General features: G+C 40.4%; 1 protein-coding gene and 1 long non-coding RNA gene across 2 annotated transcripts; both read left to right on the top strand.

The window, feature by feature from the left end:
• The first annotated feature begins 891 nt into the window (after nt 1-891).
• LOC100694877 (cornifelin homolog B) lies at nt 892-3,014 on the top strand. The gene is made up of 4 exons (XR_002059574.1): nt 892-1,068; nt 1,403-1,513; nt 2,010-2,155; nt 2,738-3,014. It is a non-coding gene; the product is annotated as a cornifelin homolog B (long non-coding RNA).
• Nucleotides 3,015-11,175: 8,161 nt separating this feature from the next.
• On the top strand, nt 11,176-13,149 carry LOC109196533 (cornifelin homolog B). The gene is made up of 4 exons (XM_025905586.1): nt 11,176-11,329; nt 11,638-11,765; nt 12,077-12,222; nt 12,878-13,149. Exons 1-4 carry the CDS (start codon nt 11,217-11,219, stop codon nt 13,040-13,042), a joined length of 552 nt encoding a protein of 183 aa, XP_025761371.1. The 5' UTR covers nt 11,176-11,216; the 3' UTR covers nt 13,043-13,149.
• Nucleotides 13,150-18,234: the final 5,085 nt, after the last annotated feature.

The raw sequence follows: 18,234 nt of genomic DNA, 5'->3' as shown, positions 1-18,234 counted from the left end.
CAGTTACTGGAAAGTCTTTACAGTAACTGGTGTGGAATTTCCATCAGGCTCCGCCCTCTGCAGTTCACAAGCAACCGAAAAACATCTGGCAATCCACCACTCGCTACAATACTTGCCTTACTTGTGCTTTATTAACATAATGATAAAATAATATCAGTAGATGGGAATACAAACTTTAAAAAAAAAATCTAATTATACTCAGCTTGAAGCTGAAGAAAAGAAGGAAACTAAAAGGTATCTCTATTTACTGTTGTCCACATTGTAGACGGTGACTTTTCCTCTAAACAGGAGAATGTGACAGTCAGTCAGATGAGCAGTCCTTACCTTTAAATCTACCCTCTCTTCTTCCTCTCTCCGTTTGTTGAGCTGATAGAAACACTGCATTAAAAATGACCTGACACTTAAAAAACGTTACTCCCTTTATGCTCGCTCTTCTTCAGTAGCGCAAGCTAGATGCTGAAGTACCACAGCTTACAGACACCTGCAGTCGTTCAGGTGTTGTGCAAAAACAAACAACAACAAAAAAAAACAGTCCCACTTTTAACCCCTGACTTTGGCATAGTCATCTCTTGTTATGCAACATCCTCTGGTGATTTATAAACAGCCTGTCATATGTTTCTGTTTAGGCTCAAATTAATTTCATGTTTGGAGCCTCACAGTGACAGAACTGCGTTAAAGCAAATGTAACAAGCCTTTTTACAAAAAGTAAGGAGTACAAAGTACAGATATTTGTAGTAAAAAGTAATCACTAAAAAACCCTACTCAAGTACAGTACAGATACCTGAAGTACAGTAATGAAGTATTTGTACTTAGTTACTTCCCACCTCTTGTGTCAAATGTGTTTGGACTGACAGCAGAAGTACTGATAGATTCATAGAATAAGTCTGGACTTTCCATCAGGCAGTTCACGAGCAACCGAAAAACATCTGCCAGTCCAATACAAATTAGAGGTGTGTGTGCGTACTCTCGCCCCTCCCCTTCCTGTTATTGGTCTGTGCTTAAATGCTGATGTTTCCTAACTTTTTCTCTTATTTTGAAACCTCAGAGAACCAGAGAAGACAAAAGAAGGTAAGAAAAATATTTTACACTGATGAACAGCTTAAGAGAATCAGAAATCTTTGTAAAATCATGAATGTAATACATGGTAACATTTTTCTGAGGAAGTCAGAGACAATAAATCTGTGCATAAAAACGGTGTCAACTCTTTTGTCTGGGCCGTACATAAATCATTTGTACAGCTGGCCCAAGATATTTGTTGTGGTTTAGATGAACCAGGAAACATCCTGTTATACTTATAACATGTATCAAAACCAGTCTTTTACCTTTTTCATATTCTAGCATTGAATTTCTCTATTCACAAGATAACCACTACAGCGTTTCAATCTGTGTCTGTTTCCTTCAGGCATGGCCGTCCGCCAGCAGCCCACCCAAGTGGTGACAGTCGTCAGGACCATTGAAAACTCTGGCCAATGGAGCACCGACCTCTGTGATTGCTGCTCTGATATGGAGACCTGTAAGTAAACCCAGGAAACCCTACAAACAGCAGTGAGCGATCTCCTCAGACTTTGTTTGCAGTAAGGTAGCCGAGTGTTTGAAGTCAGTAAAAAATCAAGAATAAATGATTATCTGAGACTACATGATAGCAATGATCATTTAGTAGCATTATGGAGTTTTTCATTATTTTACATTTTTCACCAGAAAACCGACTTTTCATAATCGGAGTGGAAATGTCGCAAATGTTCAACTTAAACTTCATGACTCCTTTTATAATAACATAAAAAATCCGACTTAGAGTGTCCCAAATTTTTTTACTATCGATAAATAATAATGATAATAATAACAATAAAATAGAAGCCCAGTCTCTCTGTGGTTGGATTCAGGGAAAGTTGAAATAGCAAAAATTCAAAGTTTTTTTTGCTCCCCTGGAACATCCAGGTTGGTTGGTTTGTTGTAGTTAAAAAAAAAATTAGTAAATATTTATTTATATATGTATATATTTCTTCTCAAAGGTTGCTGTGGCTTTTGGTGTTTCCCCTGCCTGCAGTGTGATGCAGCCATTAAACATGGATGGTGCTGTGCAATGCCACTCCTGGACGTTTGTGGTGTGGTGTCCTGCTTACTCCGTCAGTCCATCAGAGAGCGCCACAACATCGAAGTAAGACTGTTACAAGATACTGTTACAAACTACATTTAAAAGATAAATGTGGTCATTAGAGGAAGTGCAGTTTTATAACTTCTGCACTGGCTTCATTTTAAAGCCCTGGAGGTTTCTGCTTGTAAAATGAACTAACATAAAATCTAAATGTAAATTTTATGAGATTCATATAAAATGCACATAAATTGTGCTTTGTGCAGACCCTTCTCACTCACCCTCACCTCTCATGGTCAAACTGGCATAAAGTAACCATATCATGCAGTGCCATTATAAAAGTGACCTGGATAAAACTTGTGGTATTTTCCAAACCGTGGAGTTTATGAGGGAGTAGCTTGACTTGAGAAAGAGGAAGTGTAAAGTTCTTCAAATCTGAACTCTCTTGCCCTCATCATGGGAAAAAAAGCTGCGGCTGCTTGTTTTGACAAACTCTCAGATATTTGTTTACCCAAATCTACACAGGGACACAGCTGCCGGATGAGGGGATGACAACACCCCACTAAACTTTTATGGCTGAGGGGGTAACAACAGTAACTCCTGCTGCTTCATCCTCTGTCTATCTGCTTCTTCTTCTCCGTCCTGCAGGGCTCGTTCACTGATGACTGCTGTAAAGTGTGCTATTGTTACCCATGTGTTTGGTGCCAGATGCATCGTGAGCTGAAGATCAGGGAATACCGTTAGCCCGCCACCTCGACTGTGATCAGCACGCAAGTCGTCTGTGGATACGATGCAAACATTTTGGCTGTGTGATGACAGGCTATGTCACTGCTGAAGCAAAATGCTTTAAATGTGTTGTCATATAATGTGTTGAATGCCTATGTGACTTTTTCAGGCCAATAAAATCCTTTAATTTTATACAACATCATGTGTGAGATTAATTGTCCTCTTCTGCAGAGCTGAGTTTAACCAGTGTTCAGATAAAGAGTTGTCATATTCAGTAATTGTTAACTTTGATAGGATAGTGAGAAGAATGTTGTAAGGTCACACTGTCCACTTATATAACTTTTCACAGTATTATAATATTTGCAAATGAAATAATTGTCTATGATGGTGGAACCTGGCAGGCTGATCCTTAACAACAAGGAAACAGACCACAGACACATAGACGTTTGAATGTCAGTAAGTGCATCTCTCACCAACATGAACAATGATCATAATGTTCATAATGTTACAACCCAAAAATGATGTAAATTCTGTTTCACTTTTACAGTTTGGGTGACATGACAAAGACTGAGAGAGGAGGACATTAACATTAACACATCAACATGTGTTTCTTGTCCAGGTGTGTGTAGTGGCAGAAGGATTTTAATGCCTACACTGAATAATGCTTCTTTAATTGCTTGATAGTTTAGTGGATTGTAACAAGCTCAGCTACACTCCTCAACTCTGTGTGGTGCTGTAAATAATGGATGAAGGTTTGTTTGTCTTTTAGTGTCTATTAATGTCTGGATAAGAACAGATTATGTACAGAACAGCACATTACTGTAGCAGGGAAGCTCCAGAGCTACCCTAGCCAGTGCTCAGTGCTATTATGTCACTGTTTTAACACTCCCAGCTTCAACAATCCACTTAAACGCTTCTTATTAACAGTTAAATAATTCACAGTGATCACAGTGGCCACACAGATGTTCATATCCAATAATCGTACACAGTGCTGTGCTCTACAACCCACCTGGTGCTCATCTCTCAGTGCATTTATCCACTGCCTCTGAGAGAGGGCGCCATTGTTCTTCCACAGACGAACCTTGTGGTTATTATGGCAAGCGTTAAGCAATGTTAAGCATGTTTCTCCTTTTATCTGCTTTATTACAAATAGTTCAGCTTACTTAGGAAAGTTCTGATCAATGTGATCGAGCCTCTGCATCAAGCGGGATAATTACTGGGTCCACCTTAAAACCGGTGTATTTTAGTCAACTCGCACTACTTAGGTTGCTTTTCAAAGTAACACTGCAATGACTACACCTTTAAATTCAGGTTTATGAAGGTGAAAAAGGTTGTTTGCAACAAGAATGCAATAATGTTACTTTTAGGGAAATGTATGCATGACATTATAAGTGGGGGATGAGACCCTCTAAAAGTTTGACCCTAGAATCACGTCAGTTCACCATAAAATAAATGAAACAGAATTTACATGTAAATTGATGTAATTGTCTTACAATATATTTAAAACAGGCTTTGTGGTAATAATAGTCTGTGTAATTCATTTCAGTTTCATTTACATGGGGCCAATTCACAACAGCGGTTGTCTTAAGCCTCCAAGTGGATAGAAACTTTCTGTTCTTCACTAACTGATTTCTTTTACTTTGTAAGAAATGGTCTGACTAACTGGACTTCTATTATACCCAGCAGAGGCGGAGCCAGACATTTGAAACACCCGGGGCTTAGCCCTAAAAGGTAGCATGCATGTGGGAGGTTTTTTTTGGGGGGGGGGTTTAGAAATGACTGAAAGATTAATAGGCTCTGTTTTGAGTTTTGTTCAAAAAAGAATGACTTCATATAGGGAAAAATATATATCACATATGCAGGACACCTTAAACGAGTTTTTTAATTAAGCAGCTAAGCAGAACAAAGTCGGGGCTGTATCAAGACACGGGGACTAAACCCCAATTCAACCAGACCCAGAACTGATCCAGAATTAAAACAGGACTACAACAGTTCAAAATCAGGACTACTTAGGATTTAACCAAGACAGAATCAGAATCAGAACTAGATGATAGTAACACTAAAAATCATCATAGACCTGCACTACACTTATTTTTTAATTCTACCAAAGTACACTATTTAGATTCAGAAAAGTTTATATAATTGTTTAGCCTTGTTGTGCAAACAAGCCTGCATAACTTAATAAATATAGAATTTGAAAAATAACAAACCTAAAAAGAAACACTAGGTACGAGATACATGAGTACCTATGATACGGTGATACTTTTGGTAAACAACCATTTGACTAACATGTGTGTCTCACCTGCTCTTGTTCCATCTCTGTTCTGTCCTCACTCTCCATCTCCCTCTCTGCTCCTCTCTCTCCCTCTTTGTGCTGACAATCATCAAATATACAGTGGAAACCAGATATTTACATACTCTTCAGATCAAAACACAAACACTTTTTTAATTGTAACATCAAATCAGACTAAATGTTTAATTTTTTTTGGATTGATAAATATAAAAACATATTTGTTAACTTTAAGAGTAAAGAGAGAAACTGTCTGTATTTCTTAATTGCAAATGGCACCAAATTGTATTCAAAACTGAGCCACACTTATGGAGCTCCACAATTCTTTTCCTGGTGTTTTGGTTGACATCTCTTGATTTTCCCATGTCAAAGAAACAGGCTCTGTGTTTTGCCTTATATGGATCCACAGGTGTGCCACCAATTTACTCACATGGACTCTACTAACCTATCAGAAGCTTCTTCAGCTCAGAATGGAATCGTCTGGAGTTTTCTTATTAATTAACAATAAACTTAGTGTATATGTACTCCTAAATATGATGAAAGTGATAGACAGCTCCCTCTTTTTATTCTGACATTTAACTAATTCAAAAGATATTTCAATATTTATTTATCCAAAACAAAACAAGTTTACTCTAAATTGATGTTGTACAGTAAAAAAATGTTCTTGTGTTTTCCATAAAGTGTATGTAAGTATCTGGTTTCAACTGTGAATATACTGCTGTGTATTGAAATTCCTCTTGTTTTGCATAGAAATATACTGAACAACATACAAAGTATAATATATAAAATAACATCTACCAGAGTTTTTTCTTTGAAAGAAGCTCCTTATGTCCATTCTTGTATATCAGTACATTACTGAAACACTATTTAGCCGTGGAGGGTGACAACTGAAAATATGAAATAAACACACATGTAAGCTAAGACTCTGTAAAGAAACAGCATTGTTGTTGTTCGGCTTTTCATTTCGCCATTTGTTGATTCATTTGAAGAGCAAGTAATGTAATATGGGTCAAGTGATCAGTTTGATATCAATCTTTCGTGATACACCGTCATATTTACATTATTTGTACAGTGCGAATGATTTGCTTTGGTACCTGGTCAAACTTCAGTTCTCCAACAGCACACTAGCAGGCAGCAGCTCCCCCCGCCCCCTCGCTCAGTCGCTTACTGTCTGAGCTCGGATCATACCAATATTAGGGGGGATTCACGCACAGTCGTAAATTCCCACAGTGTGCACTATGTGCTTCGAATATTGTGTGTAGTTTTTGTTTTATACAGTTGTCAGCCAGACATCTAACTATGAAAAAAATACACTCCAAAAGACCCCGGGCTTCTGAAAAAACAACCCGGGCTTAAGCCAGTAAGCCACCCCCCCGCTCCGCCACTGATACCCAGTAACAACATTAACATCTGTCCACTGGTCTTTCACGGCGTTCCTCACTTGTTCAGTATCATTAGGCATCATTCGTTAGTTTATATCTGGCTCAGATGAACATGTATTGCTAATTTTGTGTTTTTCTGTCCTTTCTGACTTTAAGAAATTAATTAATGCCTTCGTTTCATCCATGCTTGATTATTTCTTTATTTTGGAGTCAGTCAGGCTCTTGCTTTGCTCCCTCATCTGTACTAATCATTCAGAGTGCAGCAGCTCTACTCCTGACAGGGACACGCAAGCAAGACCATATTTCCCTTGTTTTGGCTTCTTTACACTTTTTCAATTCAATTTCAATTCAATTTTATTTATACAGCACCAAATCGCAACAACAGTCGCCTCAAGGCGCTTTATATTGTAAGGCAGACCCTACAATAATACATACAGAGAAAACATCAACAATTATATGACCCCCTATGAGCAAGCACTTTGGCGAAAGTGGGAAGGAAAAACTCCCTTTTAATAGGAAAAAACCTCCAGCACAGACAGGCTCAGGGAGGGGCGGCCATCTGCTGCGGGGTGAGGGGAGGAACACAGGAAGAAAGACATGCTGTGGAAGAGAGCCAGAGATTAATAATAAGTAATGATTCAATGCAGAGAGGTCTGTTAAGGATAGATAAAGTTGGGTGTCATCGGTGAAAATGTATGCTATGCCTTCTGACGACAGGGCTCGCAAAATCGCTAGCCCGACGTCCCGGGGCTAGCGATTTTTCCAGTCGGGCTACCAAAATCTATCTCAGCCCTGCCCGTCGGGCTATCATAGGAAGGAAAAATATATGTCAATGCTTTTGCATTTTCTTTCGCAAATGTAGCTGAGTAATTATGTCATTGGCATCGATGAGCCACTATCAATATGTGACATATTGAAATCGCGTTTGAATTTGCGCTTGTTTTTTGCTTTCACTTTGCGATCGCGTGAACGGTGTGTAGAGAGTGGCAGCACTGATTGGTGAGTGACGATTAATTGTGCACCAATTCCTCTGACATCGTCTTATCACTCATTAGCTTAGGTACTATTCAAACGTGACAAGTGAAATCTCCCACAGCAAGCTTAAACACGTGAGAGGTTGATTGCGCAGAGAATCGCTGACCGTTATGTGAGTGCGTGTGTAAAAGCAGCAGGATTTACGCTGGTATTTTAGTTCTGCTGAGCCAAATGAGACAGGTCAGGGTGAAGAAGGCACAGCCAAATAAAAGCCTACCACAAAACGGAAAAGTTATGACAAATCAGACTATGAGGCAAAAATAAAGCGCAGCTTTTTTGGTTTCATGGACAAAAGAATTTATGTGGCTGGAATATGACGAGCTAAATAACATGATGTTCTGCCAGGTGTGTTGTGAGTTTCATTTCATTTGAGTCGACAAGCGCCTTTGTAACTGGGACCAGTAATTTTAAGAAAGACCCCATCAGAACCCATGAGAAACGCAAGAAATACATTATACTGCACCCAGTCTGCAATATCTTTCCCAGAACAAACAGCAATTGCAAAAAACATACTAAAAATAAAACAAGCACAAGCAGAAGTCCTGAAAAATCTTTCAAAAGCGTACTATGTTGCAAAGAGTGAACTACCATTGTCAAAATTTAGCAGTCTTTGCAAACTTCAAAAAGCAAATGGCCTAGATCTTGGTTCCACTTACCCCGTACCCTTGACTTCAGTGGAAATTTCAGATTCAGGATCTGACACAGACTGATTCATGTTCTACACCAGAGGTTCCCAAAGTGTGGGGCCCGCAGAGCCATTGCAGGGGGGGCGCGGTGTGAAAAGAAAAAAAGAAAAAAAAGAAAGCTTGGACACTGCTAGCATAATGGACAGGTTTTTGACGGGGCTCCCACACAAACGCAAAGCAGGAGATGAAGCAAATGTTTCCAAACCAACTTCCTTCCAAGCCAAAGACTAGAAAATATGGTGAAACATATCTTCCCTTTGGCTTCACCTGCACAAGTGCCAAGGTAGGTCTCCCCTGCAACATTAGTTTCCCTGCGTCGGGAGCAGCGCTGGGCTCTCCAAATCACGGACAAACAGGATCCCACATTCTTGATTTTTAGTTCACAAACACTTCTTGTAATAACTAACTACTCCTGACATTTTGGACATGTTAGCTCTTTATGCAGTAAAGTTACAGTGGGATACAAATAATATCAGGCTGATCCTGCCACAATTTGTTCCCCCTGTCTAAATCACGGACTAACAGTATCCCACAGCTGATTATGTTTTTAAACCCATTTTGCACAGAGAGGCATTTTTTGAAAAATGTATTGACAGCAATGTTGAATATTATTACACAGGAAAAAAAATCAACTACACGTAAAATAATCACACCGTGACGCCTCTGCCTTTCTAAATGGAGGGACAGTAACTGCGTGTGTATATGTAAGCGTGTAAAACCTGAAGATACTCAGATTAACAGTAACAGTATTTTGTCTCCATCTGCCATTCTGCAATTCATCTCATGTAAACAATAACGTGGCGCACAGCGTGACGTGAAAAGAGGCACATACCTTTGACGTTGCGTGACGAACTCTGTAATCCTCGTCCACACGTAAACGCATAAAAGGAGTTTTAAATAATCTCCGTTTTGGGCCTTTCGGTGTTGACGAAAGGCCCAAACACATAGAAACAGCTGCGTTTTCAAAAATACCCGTGTAGGTGTGGACGCAGCGTAAAAGAGTTAGCAGTATATTTTATTACTACCTGTAATTTATTGCCGTTTACTTGTATTTGCTTAATTGTTTACTACATGTTTGAGGTGTGAAATAAACCGCAATGGAGTTTGTAAACAAAATATGGGTGTGTGTGTTTGGAGGATGTGTTTGGGGGCGGGGGCGCGAACATTTTTCTTGTAAAACAAAGGGGGGCCTGCAAAGCTTGGGAACCACTGTTCTACACAGTTCTTGCAAGTTCATAGAAATTTCTGTTCAACTAGAACCAAGTATTTGAGTTGATGATTGTAATTTTTATACAGGTGTTGTGATTTGTATTTTAACAATTTTCTGATTAATTTTTGTTTCCGTTACAATATTATACTTTAATGTATAATATTGTAAAGGAAACAAAACATTAAAAAATTGCTCTCTTTTTTATTCGGGCTACTTAAATTTATTTTGGGCTAACAAAAACTTAAGAGTGCCAGCCCGAAGGGCTACCAGAGATTTTGAAATTTTGCGAGCCCTGGCCTAAAAGAAGCAGTTGCTTCCAGTACTAGAATTTAGAATTTTTTAATTTTATTGTTTTTAAATGGATTACTACCCTCTAAGAAAGAACACCTATGTATGCAGAGGTTTTGGTGTGTGTGTGTGTGTGAATGTGTGTGTGTGTGAGTAAACTGACACAAGAAGAAGCTGCTTTTGGTCTATATGAGTAACATGTCATGTGACGAAAGTTTTGATGATCATCTTTGCATCATTAAAGCAAAACTTAAATTTGATCAAGGGTCACACACACCAACCATAACATGCCAGCTGATGTGAACCTGATCAAATGTCGTGGTTTTGAAAACACAGAAGCTCTTTTTGCCGTTACATGATGTTACTTACAAGTTTAGACTTGAGAGTCTGGGCAGGCTGGGGCTGGTTCTGTTTTTAGTTTATGCTTACTATGCTGGAGGCGGAGCTGTGGCGGCTGAGGTTTGTTCCAGTCAGCTGTACTTCCTGAGGCAGCTGAAGAAATTCAACCTGTCAACACGGACGATGATGCAATTCTACACCGCAATCATCGAGTCCATCCTCACCTCCTCCATCACCGTGTGGTACGCTGGAGCCACCATCAGGGACAAACAGAGACTGCAGCGTGTTGTGCGCTCTGCTGAGAAGGTGATTGGCTGCAGACTCCCATCTCTGCAGGACCTGTACACCTCCGGGACACTGGAGCGTGCAGCTCGGATCACAGCTGACCCTTCTCACCCTGGACACAGTCTGTTTGACCTGCTCCCCTCAGGCAGGAGGCTCCGGTCCATTCGCACCAGAACCTCTCGCCATAAGAACAGTTTCTTCCCCTCTGCTGTTGGACTCATGAACAATAACCATATGACTGTTCGCACCACAAACACATGACCCTACACTGTGTTCCCTGCATCATTCCATTTTTGCACTGATCACCACCTGCATCCATGTATATATCTATCTACTTAGCACTTTTAATTCTTATTTTTATGTTTATTTGAGCATGTCTGACAGAATGTTTTGCACTAAGCACCGCAGCAATTTCCTATCGTTGTAAACCTGCTCAACATTTGCAATAAAATCCTTTCTGATTCTGATTCTGTGTTTGAAATTAGTTTGATGTTTGGAGGCTCACAGCGACAGAACTGCTTTAAAGCAAATGTAACAAGCCTTTTTACAAAATGTAAGGAGTAGAAAGTACAGATATTTGTAGTAAAAAGTAATCACTAAAAAAAACCCTACTCAAGTACAGTACAGATACCTGAAGTACAGTAATGAAGTATTTCTATTTCGTTATTTCCCATCTCCGGTGTCAAGTGTGTTTGGATTGACAGCAGAAGTACTGATGGATTCATAGAATAAGTCTTGTTGCTGCTCATTGGTTAAGCAGTGTGTTTTAATTTCACAGCACTGAAGCAGGGGCTCAGTGAATTCCTAACCATTAATCATAGCAGTTACTGTGCATCATTACAGTGATTGGTGTGGACTTCCCATCAGGCTCAGCCCTCCGCGGCTCATGCTTACTCTTGGCACCTCCCCTTCCTGTTATTGGTCTGTGCTTAAATGCTGGTGTTTCCTAACCTTTTCTCTTATTTTGAAAGCTCAGAGAACCAGAGAAGACAGAAGAAGGTAAGAAAAACATTTTACACTGATGAACAGCTTAAGAGAATCAGAAATCTTTGTAAAATCTTGAATGTAATACATGGTAACATTTTTCTGAGGAAGTCCGAGATAATAAATCTGTGCTTAAAAACAGTGTCAGCTCTTTTGTCATTTGTACAGCTGGTCCAAGGTATTTGTTGTGATTTATATGAACCAGGAATCATCCTGTTATACTTATAACATGTATCAAAACCAGTCTTTTACCTTTTTCGTGTTGGATTTCTCTAACCAGATAACTACTACAGCATTTCAGTCTGTGTCTGTGTTTTCTTCAGCATGGTGGTTCCTACAGGCACGGCTGTCCACAAGCAGCCCACCCAGGTGGTGACAGTCGTCAGGACCGTTGAAAACTCTGGCCAATGGAGCACCGACCTCTGTGATTGCTGCTCTGATATGGAGAGCTGTAAGTAAACCCAGGAAACCCTACAAACAGCAGTGAGCGATCTCCTCAGACTTTGTTTGCAATAAGCTAACCGAGTGTTTAAAGTCAGTAAAAAATCAAGAATAAATGATTATCTGAGACTACATGATAGCAATGATCATTTAGTAGCATTATGGAGTTTTTCATTATTTTACATTTTTCACCAGAAAAACAAGTTTTCGTAATTGGAGTGGAAATGTCGCAATACGTTGTGAGATGTGATGATTCATGTGCTGACGTGTTTTTCTGTCTGTCTGTCTATAAAATAACTCTGTACCTCTTTCTCCCCAAAGGCTGCTGTGGCCTTTGCTGTTTCCCCTGCATGCAGTGTGATGCAGCCAATAAACATGGATGGTGCTGTGCAATGCCACTCCTGGACGTTTGTGGTGTGGTGTCCTGCTTACTCCGTGGGTCCATCAGAGAGCGCCACAACATCGAAGTAAGACTGGGTTAGAGATGGAGGATACTGTTGCAAACTACACAGTATCCTCTTTGTGCAAAACAGATGTGGTCACTAGAGGAAGTGCACTTTTATAACTTCTGCACTGGCTTCATTTTTAAGCCCTGGAGGTTTCTGCGAGTTGAATGTGTGTCTTTGTGATGTGGTTGTAAAATGAACTGAAGTAAAATCTAAATGTAGATTTAATGAGTTTCATATAAAATGCACACAAATTGTGCTTTGTTCAGACCCTTCTCACTCGCCCTCACCTCTCGAATAGCTCCCAGATGTCTCTGTGTCCTCATTATTTGTTTATAAGTAACCATATCATGCAGTGCCATCATAAAAGTGACCTGGATAAATCTTGTGGCATTTTGCAATCTGTAGAAGTTATAAAGGAGTAGCTTGACTTGAGAAAGAGGAAGTGTAAAGTTCTTCAAATCTGAAATCTCTTGCCCTCATCATGGGAAAAAAAGCTGCGGCTGCTTGTTTTGACAAACTCTCAGATATTTGGTTACCCAGCTCTACACAGGGACACAGCTGCCGGATGAGGGGATGACAACACCCCACTAAACTTTTATGTCTGAGGGGGTAACAACAGTAACTCCTGCTGCTTCATCCTCTGTCTATCTGCTTCTTCTTCTCCATCCTGCAGGGCTCGTTCACTGATGACTGCTGTAAAGTGTGCTTTTGTTACCCATGTGTTTGGGGCCAGATGCATCGTGAGCTGAAGATCAGGGAAAACAAGTACCCCGCCACCTCGACTGTGATCAGCACGCAAGTCATCTGTGGATACGATGCAAACATTTTGGCTGTGTGATGAGGGCCTATGTCACTGCTGAAGCAAAATGCTTTAAATTTGTTGTCATATAATTAGTTGAACGCCTATGTGACTTTTTCAGGCCAATAAAATCCTTTAATTTTATACATCATGTGTGAGATTAATTGTCCTCTTCTGCAGAGCTGAGTTTAACCATTGTTCAGATATAAACTAGTCAAATTCACTAATTGTGAACTTTGATAGGATAGTGAGAAGGGTTTTGTAAGGTCACACTGTCCACTCACATAACTTTTCACAGTATTATAATATATGCAAATGAAATAATTGTGTATGATGGTGGAACCTGGCAGGGTGACGCTGATCCTTAACAACAAGGAAACAGACCACAGACACATAGACGTTTGAATGTCAGTAAGTGCATCTCTCACCAACATGAACATTGATCATAATGAAAAAGACCAGCATGGTGCACCCTGAAGAAAGCCAGACACCATGTGCTTTTACAAATGACAGCTGCAGATGTGTGCAAAGAACTCTACTGAGCAGAGGACAACCTCTGCTCAGTGTGGGGAACATTAATATGACTCAAAGCGTCTGTTATGTGTATCTGCTCTCCAAGTAGGTTAAACAACATTAGCCAACATCAGAGTTAATAAGCTAATTTTAGCTCTGTGAGGCACTGGTCTGCTGCCATGTAGTTTCTAGACAAAAAGCTGACGTACTTTATTGTCATAGTTGATAAAGTTTCTTCATCAAGCTTTAACATTTCAGTTAAAGTCAGTGTCATGTCAGTGCGCCCCAGGGTGGCTGTGGCTACAACATAGCTTGCCATCACCAGTGTGTGAATGTGTGTGTGAATGGGTGAATGACTGGATATGTAAAGCGCTTTGGGGTCCTTAGGGACTAGAAAGCGCTATATAAATACAGGCCATTTACCATTTACCATTTACATTTACAGAACAGCTCAAGATCCAGATGAGAGCAAGTCAAATGGACAGTTTTTGTCAAAGGCCAGCAGCAGCAGCCATATTCAAATTGATCATTGTCATGAACTTTTTGGGTTGTAAATTCTGTTTCAGTTTTACTTAGACTGAGAGAGGAGGACATTAACATTAACACATCAACATGTGTTTCTTGTCCAGGTGTGTGTAGTGGCAGAAGGATTTTAATGCCTACACTGAATAATGCTTCTTTAATTGCTTGATAGTTTAGTGGATTGTAACAAGCTCAGCTACACTCCTCAACTCTGTGTGGTGCTGTAAATAATGGATGAAGGTTTGTTTGTCTTTTAGTGTCTATTAATGTCTGGATAAGAACAGATTATGTACAGAACAGCACATTACTGTAGCAGAGAAGCTCCGGAGCTACCCTAGCCAGTGCTCAGTGCTATTATGTCACTGTTTTAACACTCCCAGCTTCAACAATCCACTTAAACGCTTCTTATTAACAGTTAAATAATTCACAGTGATCACAGTGGCCACACAGATGTTCATATCCAATAATCGTACACAATGCTGTGCTCTACAACCCACCTGGTGCTCATCTCTCAGTGCATTTATCCACTGCCTCTGAGAGAGGGCGCCATTGTTCTTCCACAGATGAACATTGTGGTTATTATGGCAAGCGGGATTACACACAACATAAACACAGTTACACCTCCATGTGGTTAAGAGACTGAAACAATGTTAAGCATGTTTCTCCTTTTATCTGCTTTATTACAAATAGTTCAGCTTACTTAGGAAAGGTTGCTTTTCAAAGTAACACTCAGGGCTGGAATGGGACAAAGAATCAGCCCGGGCATTTTGACTAGAGACCGGTCCACCAGGTATTATAGGAAAAAGCCTTTGTCATTATATATAATGTGTGTGTATATATATATAATGTATATATATATATATATATATATATATATATATATATATATATATATATATATATATATATATATATATATACATATATATATATACATATATATATATATTCTGGCAACATTGGCAACATTGCAGACATAGAGGACAGTTACAAGTACCTGGGGATCCCGCAGGCGAATGGGAACCATGAAAAGGCCGCTAGGAAAACTGCAACCACTAAGTACCTGCAGAGGGTCAGGCAAGTCCTGAGGAGTCAGCTGAACGGTAAGAACAAGATCCAGGCCATCAACACCTACGCCCTGCCCGTGATCAGGTACCCTGCTGGGGTAATAGGCTGGCCAAAGGAGGAGATAGAAGCCACTGACATAAAGACAAGAAAGCTCCTGATCATGCATGGAGGGTTTCACCCCAAGTCCAGCACCCTGAGGCTGTACGCTAAGTGGAAGGAAGGGGGCCGGGGACTGGTGAGTGTCAGCACCACAGTCCAGGATGAGACAAGAAACATCCACGAATACATCACGAAGATGGCCCCAACTGACAGCGTGCTCAGTGAATACCTCGGGCAGCAGAAACCCAAGAAAGAGGAGGAAGGCGAGGAACCATCATGGATGGACCGGCCCCTGCACGGTATGTACCACCGGCAGATAGAGGAGGTGGCTGATATCCAGAAATCCTACCAGTGGCTGGACAAAGCTGGACTGAAAGACAGCACAGAGGCACTAATCATGGCAGCACAGGAACAAGCACTGAGCACAAGATCCATAGAGGCTGGGGTCTATCACACCAGGCAAGACCCCAGGTGCAGGCTGTGTAAAGATGCCCCTGAGACAATCCAGCACATAACAGCAGGGTGCAAGATGCTAGCAGGCAGGGCACAGATGGAACGCCATAACCAAGTGGCCGGCATAGTATACAGAAACATCTGTGCCGAATATGGCCTGGAAGTTCTGAGGTCAAAATGGGAGACGCCCCCAAGGGTGATGGAGAATGACCGAGCTAAGATCTTCTGGGACTTCCAGGTACAGACGGACAAAATGGTGGTGGCTAACCAACCGGACATAGTGGTGGTAGACTAACAGGAGAAGACGGCCGTAGTGATCGATGTAGCGGTTCCGAATGACAGCAACATCAGAAAGAAGGAACACGAGAAGCTGGAGAAATACCAAGGGCTCGGAGAAGAGCTCGAGAGGTTGTGGAGGGTGAAGGTAACGGTGGTCCCCGTGGTAATCGGAGCACTAGGTGCGGTGACTCCCAAGCTAGGCGAGTGGCTCCAGCAGATCCCGGGAACAACATCGGAGATCTCTGTCCAGAAGAGCGCAGTCCTGGGAACAGCTAAGATACTGCGCAGGACCCTCAAGCTCCCAGGCCTCTGGTAGAGGACCCGAGCTTGAAGGATAAAACCGCCCGCAGGGGCGAGATGGGTGGGGTTTTTATATATATATATATCTTAGGGGTGCGACGATACACAAAAATTCACGGTTCGGTTCGGTTCGATACTTTGGTGTCACGGTTCGATATTTTTTCGATACAAAAAAATGTTCATGCCTTTTTAATTTGTCATTTTTAAAAATTATAAATATATATTTTAACTCAAAAGTACAGTTTTTAAATTTAATGTTGCTGAAACAACAAAATAATAAAAAAATTAATAAATCTATCTGATCGAGGAATCACTCATCTTTGGAAAAGAGAGGTTATCACAGAGAAATGGCTCTTTCCAAAATAAAAGCTATACTATACGCTTCTGGGCTATATTCTCAGCAGCATATTAAACATATCAGGTCCCCAGAAGGACAATCATGTGCTAACGGCTGTCTAAATGACTCGGGTAAAGTTTGTAGCATGCGTGCTTGTTGTTTTTGTCTAGGATGATGCACTAGGATGATGTCAGCGTAAATGTGCAGTCATATTCGTTGTGTTCCCACTAGTGCTGTCAGCGTTAATCTCGTTAAAATGACACTAACGCCATAACGCCGCAAATCTCCGTTAACGAGTTACTGTGGATCGCCCCATGCGTGGGACTGGACGGCGTCAGCACGTTAACAAACTAACTGCGCTAACGCATTAGCTCCCACCAATTGAGCATTGCGTGGCACATCCGACATACTGTGTTACTTTTGTCCATGACGCGCTTACCATCAGGGTCATGCTTCACATGAAAACCAAGATAGTTCCAAACGCCAGATCTGAATGAGGGTGGGGGAGGTTCAGTTTCGGGTAGCGTTGAGGCAGTTGCCATGTTGCAACCAGGGGCGGATCTAGAGAAATTTTCTTAGGGTGGCATGAGGGTGGCAAAGAAATCAAATAGGGTGGCAAAATCAAAGCCATTTTTTCCCCCCAAACACATATGCAGGTGGTTACATATGGTTAAAATGTTTCAAATGCAGTAAGTGTACACGTTATAGTCTATAACTTAATTATTGTCTGTAGCCCACATAATTACACACTTTAGTTACATAAAAAATGTGAGTTTTGATGCTATGTACAGTATAGCCTGTATAATAAATAAATATGTAGCCCAATAAGTATAAAATCCAGAAAGCTACACAACATGGGGCGATTCATTTACAAACACACATCTAACTTAAGTTTCACACTGTTTTTTGTTAGAAAACAATCACATTGTTACAGCTTACATTATACAAAATGTCAGAAATCTGCACTGTCATGAACATAAATTTAAACCTAATTTTTCATGATTTGTTGGATTAACCCACTGAGGTCTGAAATACAACCGGACATTTTTGACTCCTTTTGAGTTTACGTTTGTATTTCACCCTCAGATTGTTTCATTTAATTTTTTTCCTCCTTGCCTTGTTTGGTATCATTCTTTTCAGCTCAACTGAATTTAGTTGTTTTTTTCACTGACATAGTGCATTAGTACTACTATTACTATTAATAGTACTATTACTGATCTGAAATCAAACAAAGAACTTAAAATCCTAGTAGTATTTTTTTACTGTAAAAAATAACACAGACATGTTGAGTAAATTTTTATAACTTGAAATGCAAATATAAAATGTACATTTTGTAAACATATACAACTATTTATCTAAAAATGCAGCCAATACACCTGCCTTTTTTTTTTCATTTTCTACAACCATTTAAAAATATTACTAAAACTAAAATGAGAGAACAATCAGGTGTCGCAATAAGATGCCCCACAAATGATGTGTGCCAGTAAAAAAAAAAGTTTGTCCACCAAAAGACAGAGGAGAGCAGCACAGGGCTAAACCTGCAGGCCTGACAACAGGAGGTATCACTCCGCTGGCTTTCTACTTAGTGACAGTGTTTACGTTGCAAATGTGCCTTAGTGACATTCATTAGTGCCCTCACACAAGACAAAACAACGACTAC

The sequence above is a fragment of the Oreochromis niloticus genome, linkage group LG3 (assembly GCF_001858045.2).
Source record: "Oreochromis niloticus isolate F11D_XX linkage group LG3, O_niloticus_UMD_NMBU, whole genome shotgun sequence".
Taxonomy (NCBI): Eukaryota; Metazoa; Chordata; class Actinopteri; order Cichliformes; family Cichlidae; genus Oreochromis; species Oreochromis niloticus.
The sequence above is the reverse complement of the archived record's forward strand: the minus strand, read 5'-3'. Positions and strand labels throughout refer to the sequence as shown.

Coding starts and splice junctions, on each gene's coding strand:
- LOC109196533 (XM_025905586.1), top strand. CDS start 11,217: ATGCTTACTCTTGGCACCTCCCCTTCCTGTTATTGGTCTGTGCTTAAA. Junction 11,330..11,637: donor ACCAGAGAAGACAGAAGAAG/GTAAGAAAAACA, acceptor TGTTTTCTTCAG/CATGGTGGTTCCTACAGGCA. Junction 12,223..12,877: donor GAGAGCGCCACAACATCGAA/GTAAGACTGGGT, acceptor TCCATCCTGCAG/GGCTCGTTCACTGATGACTG.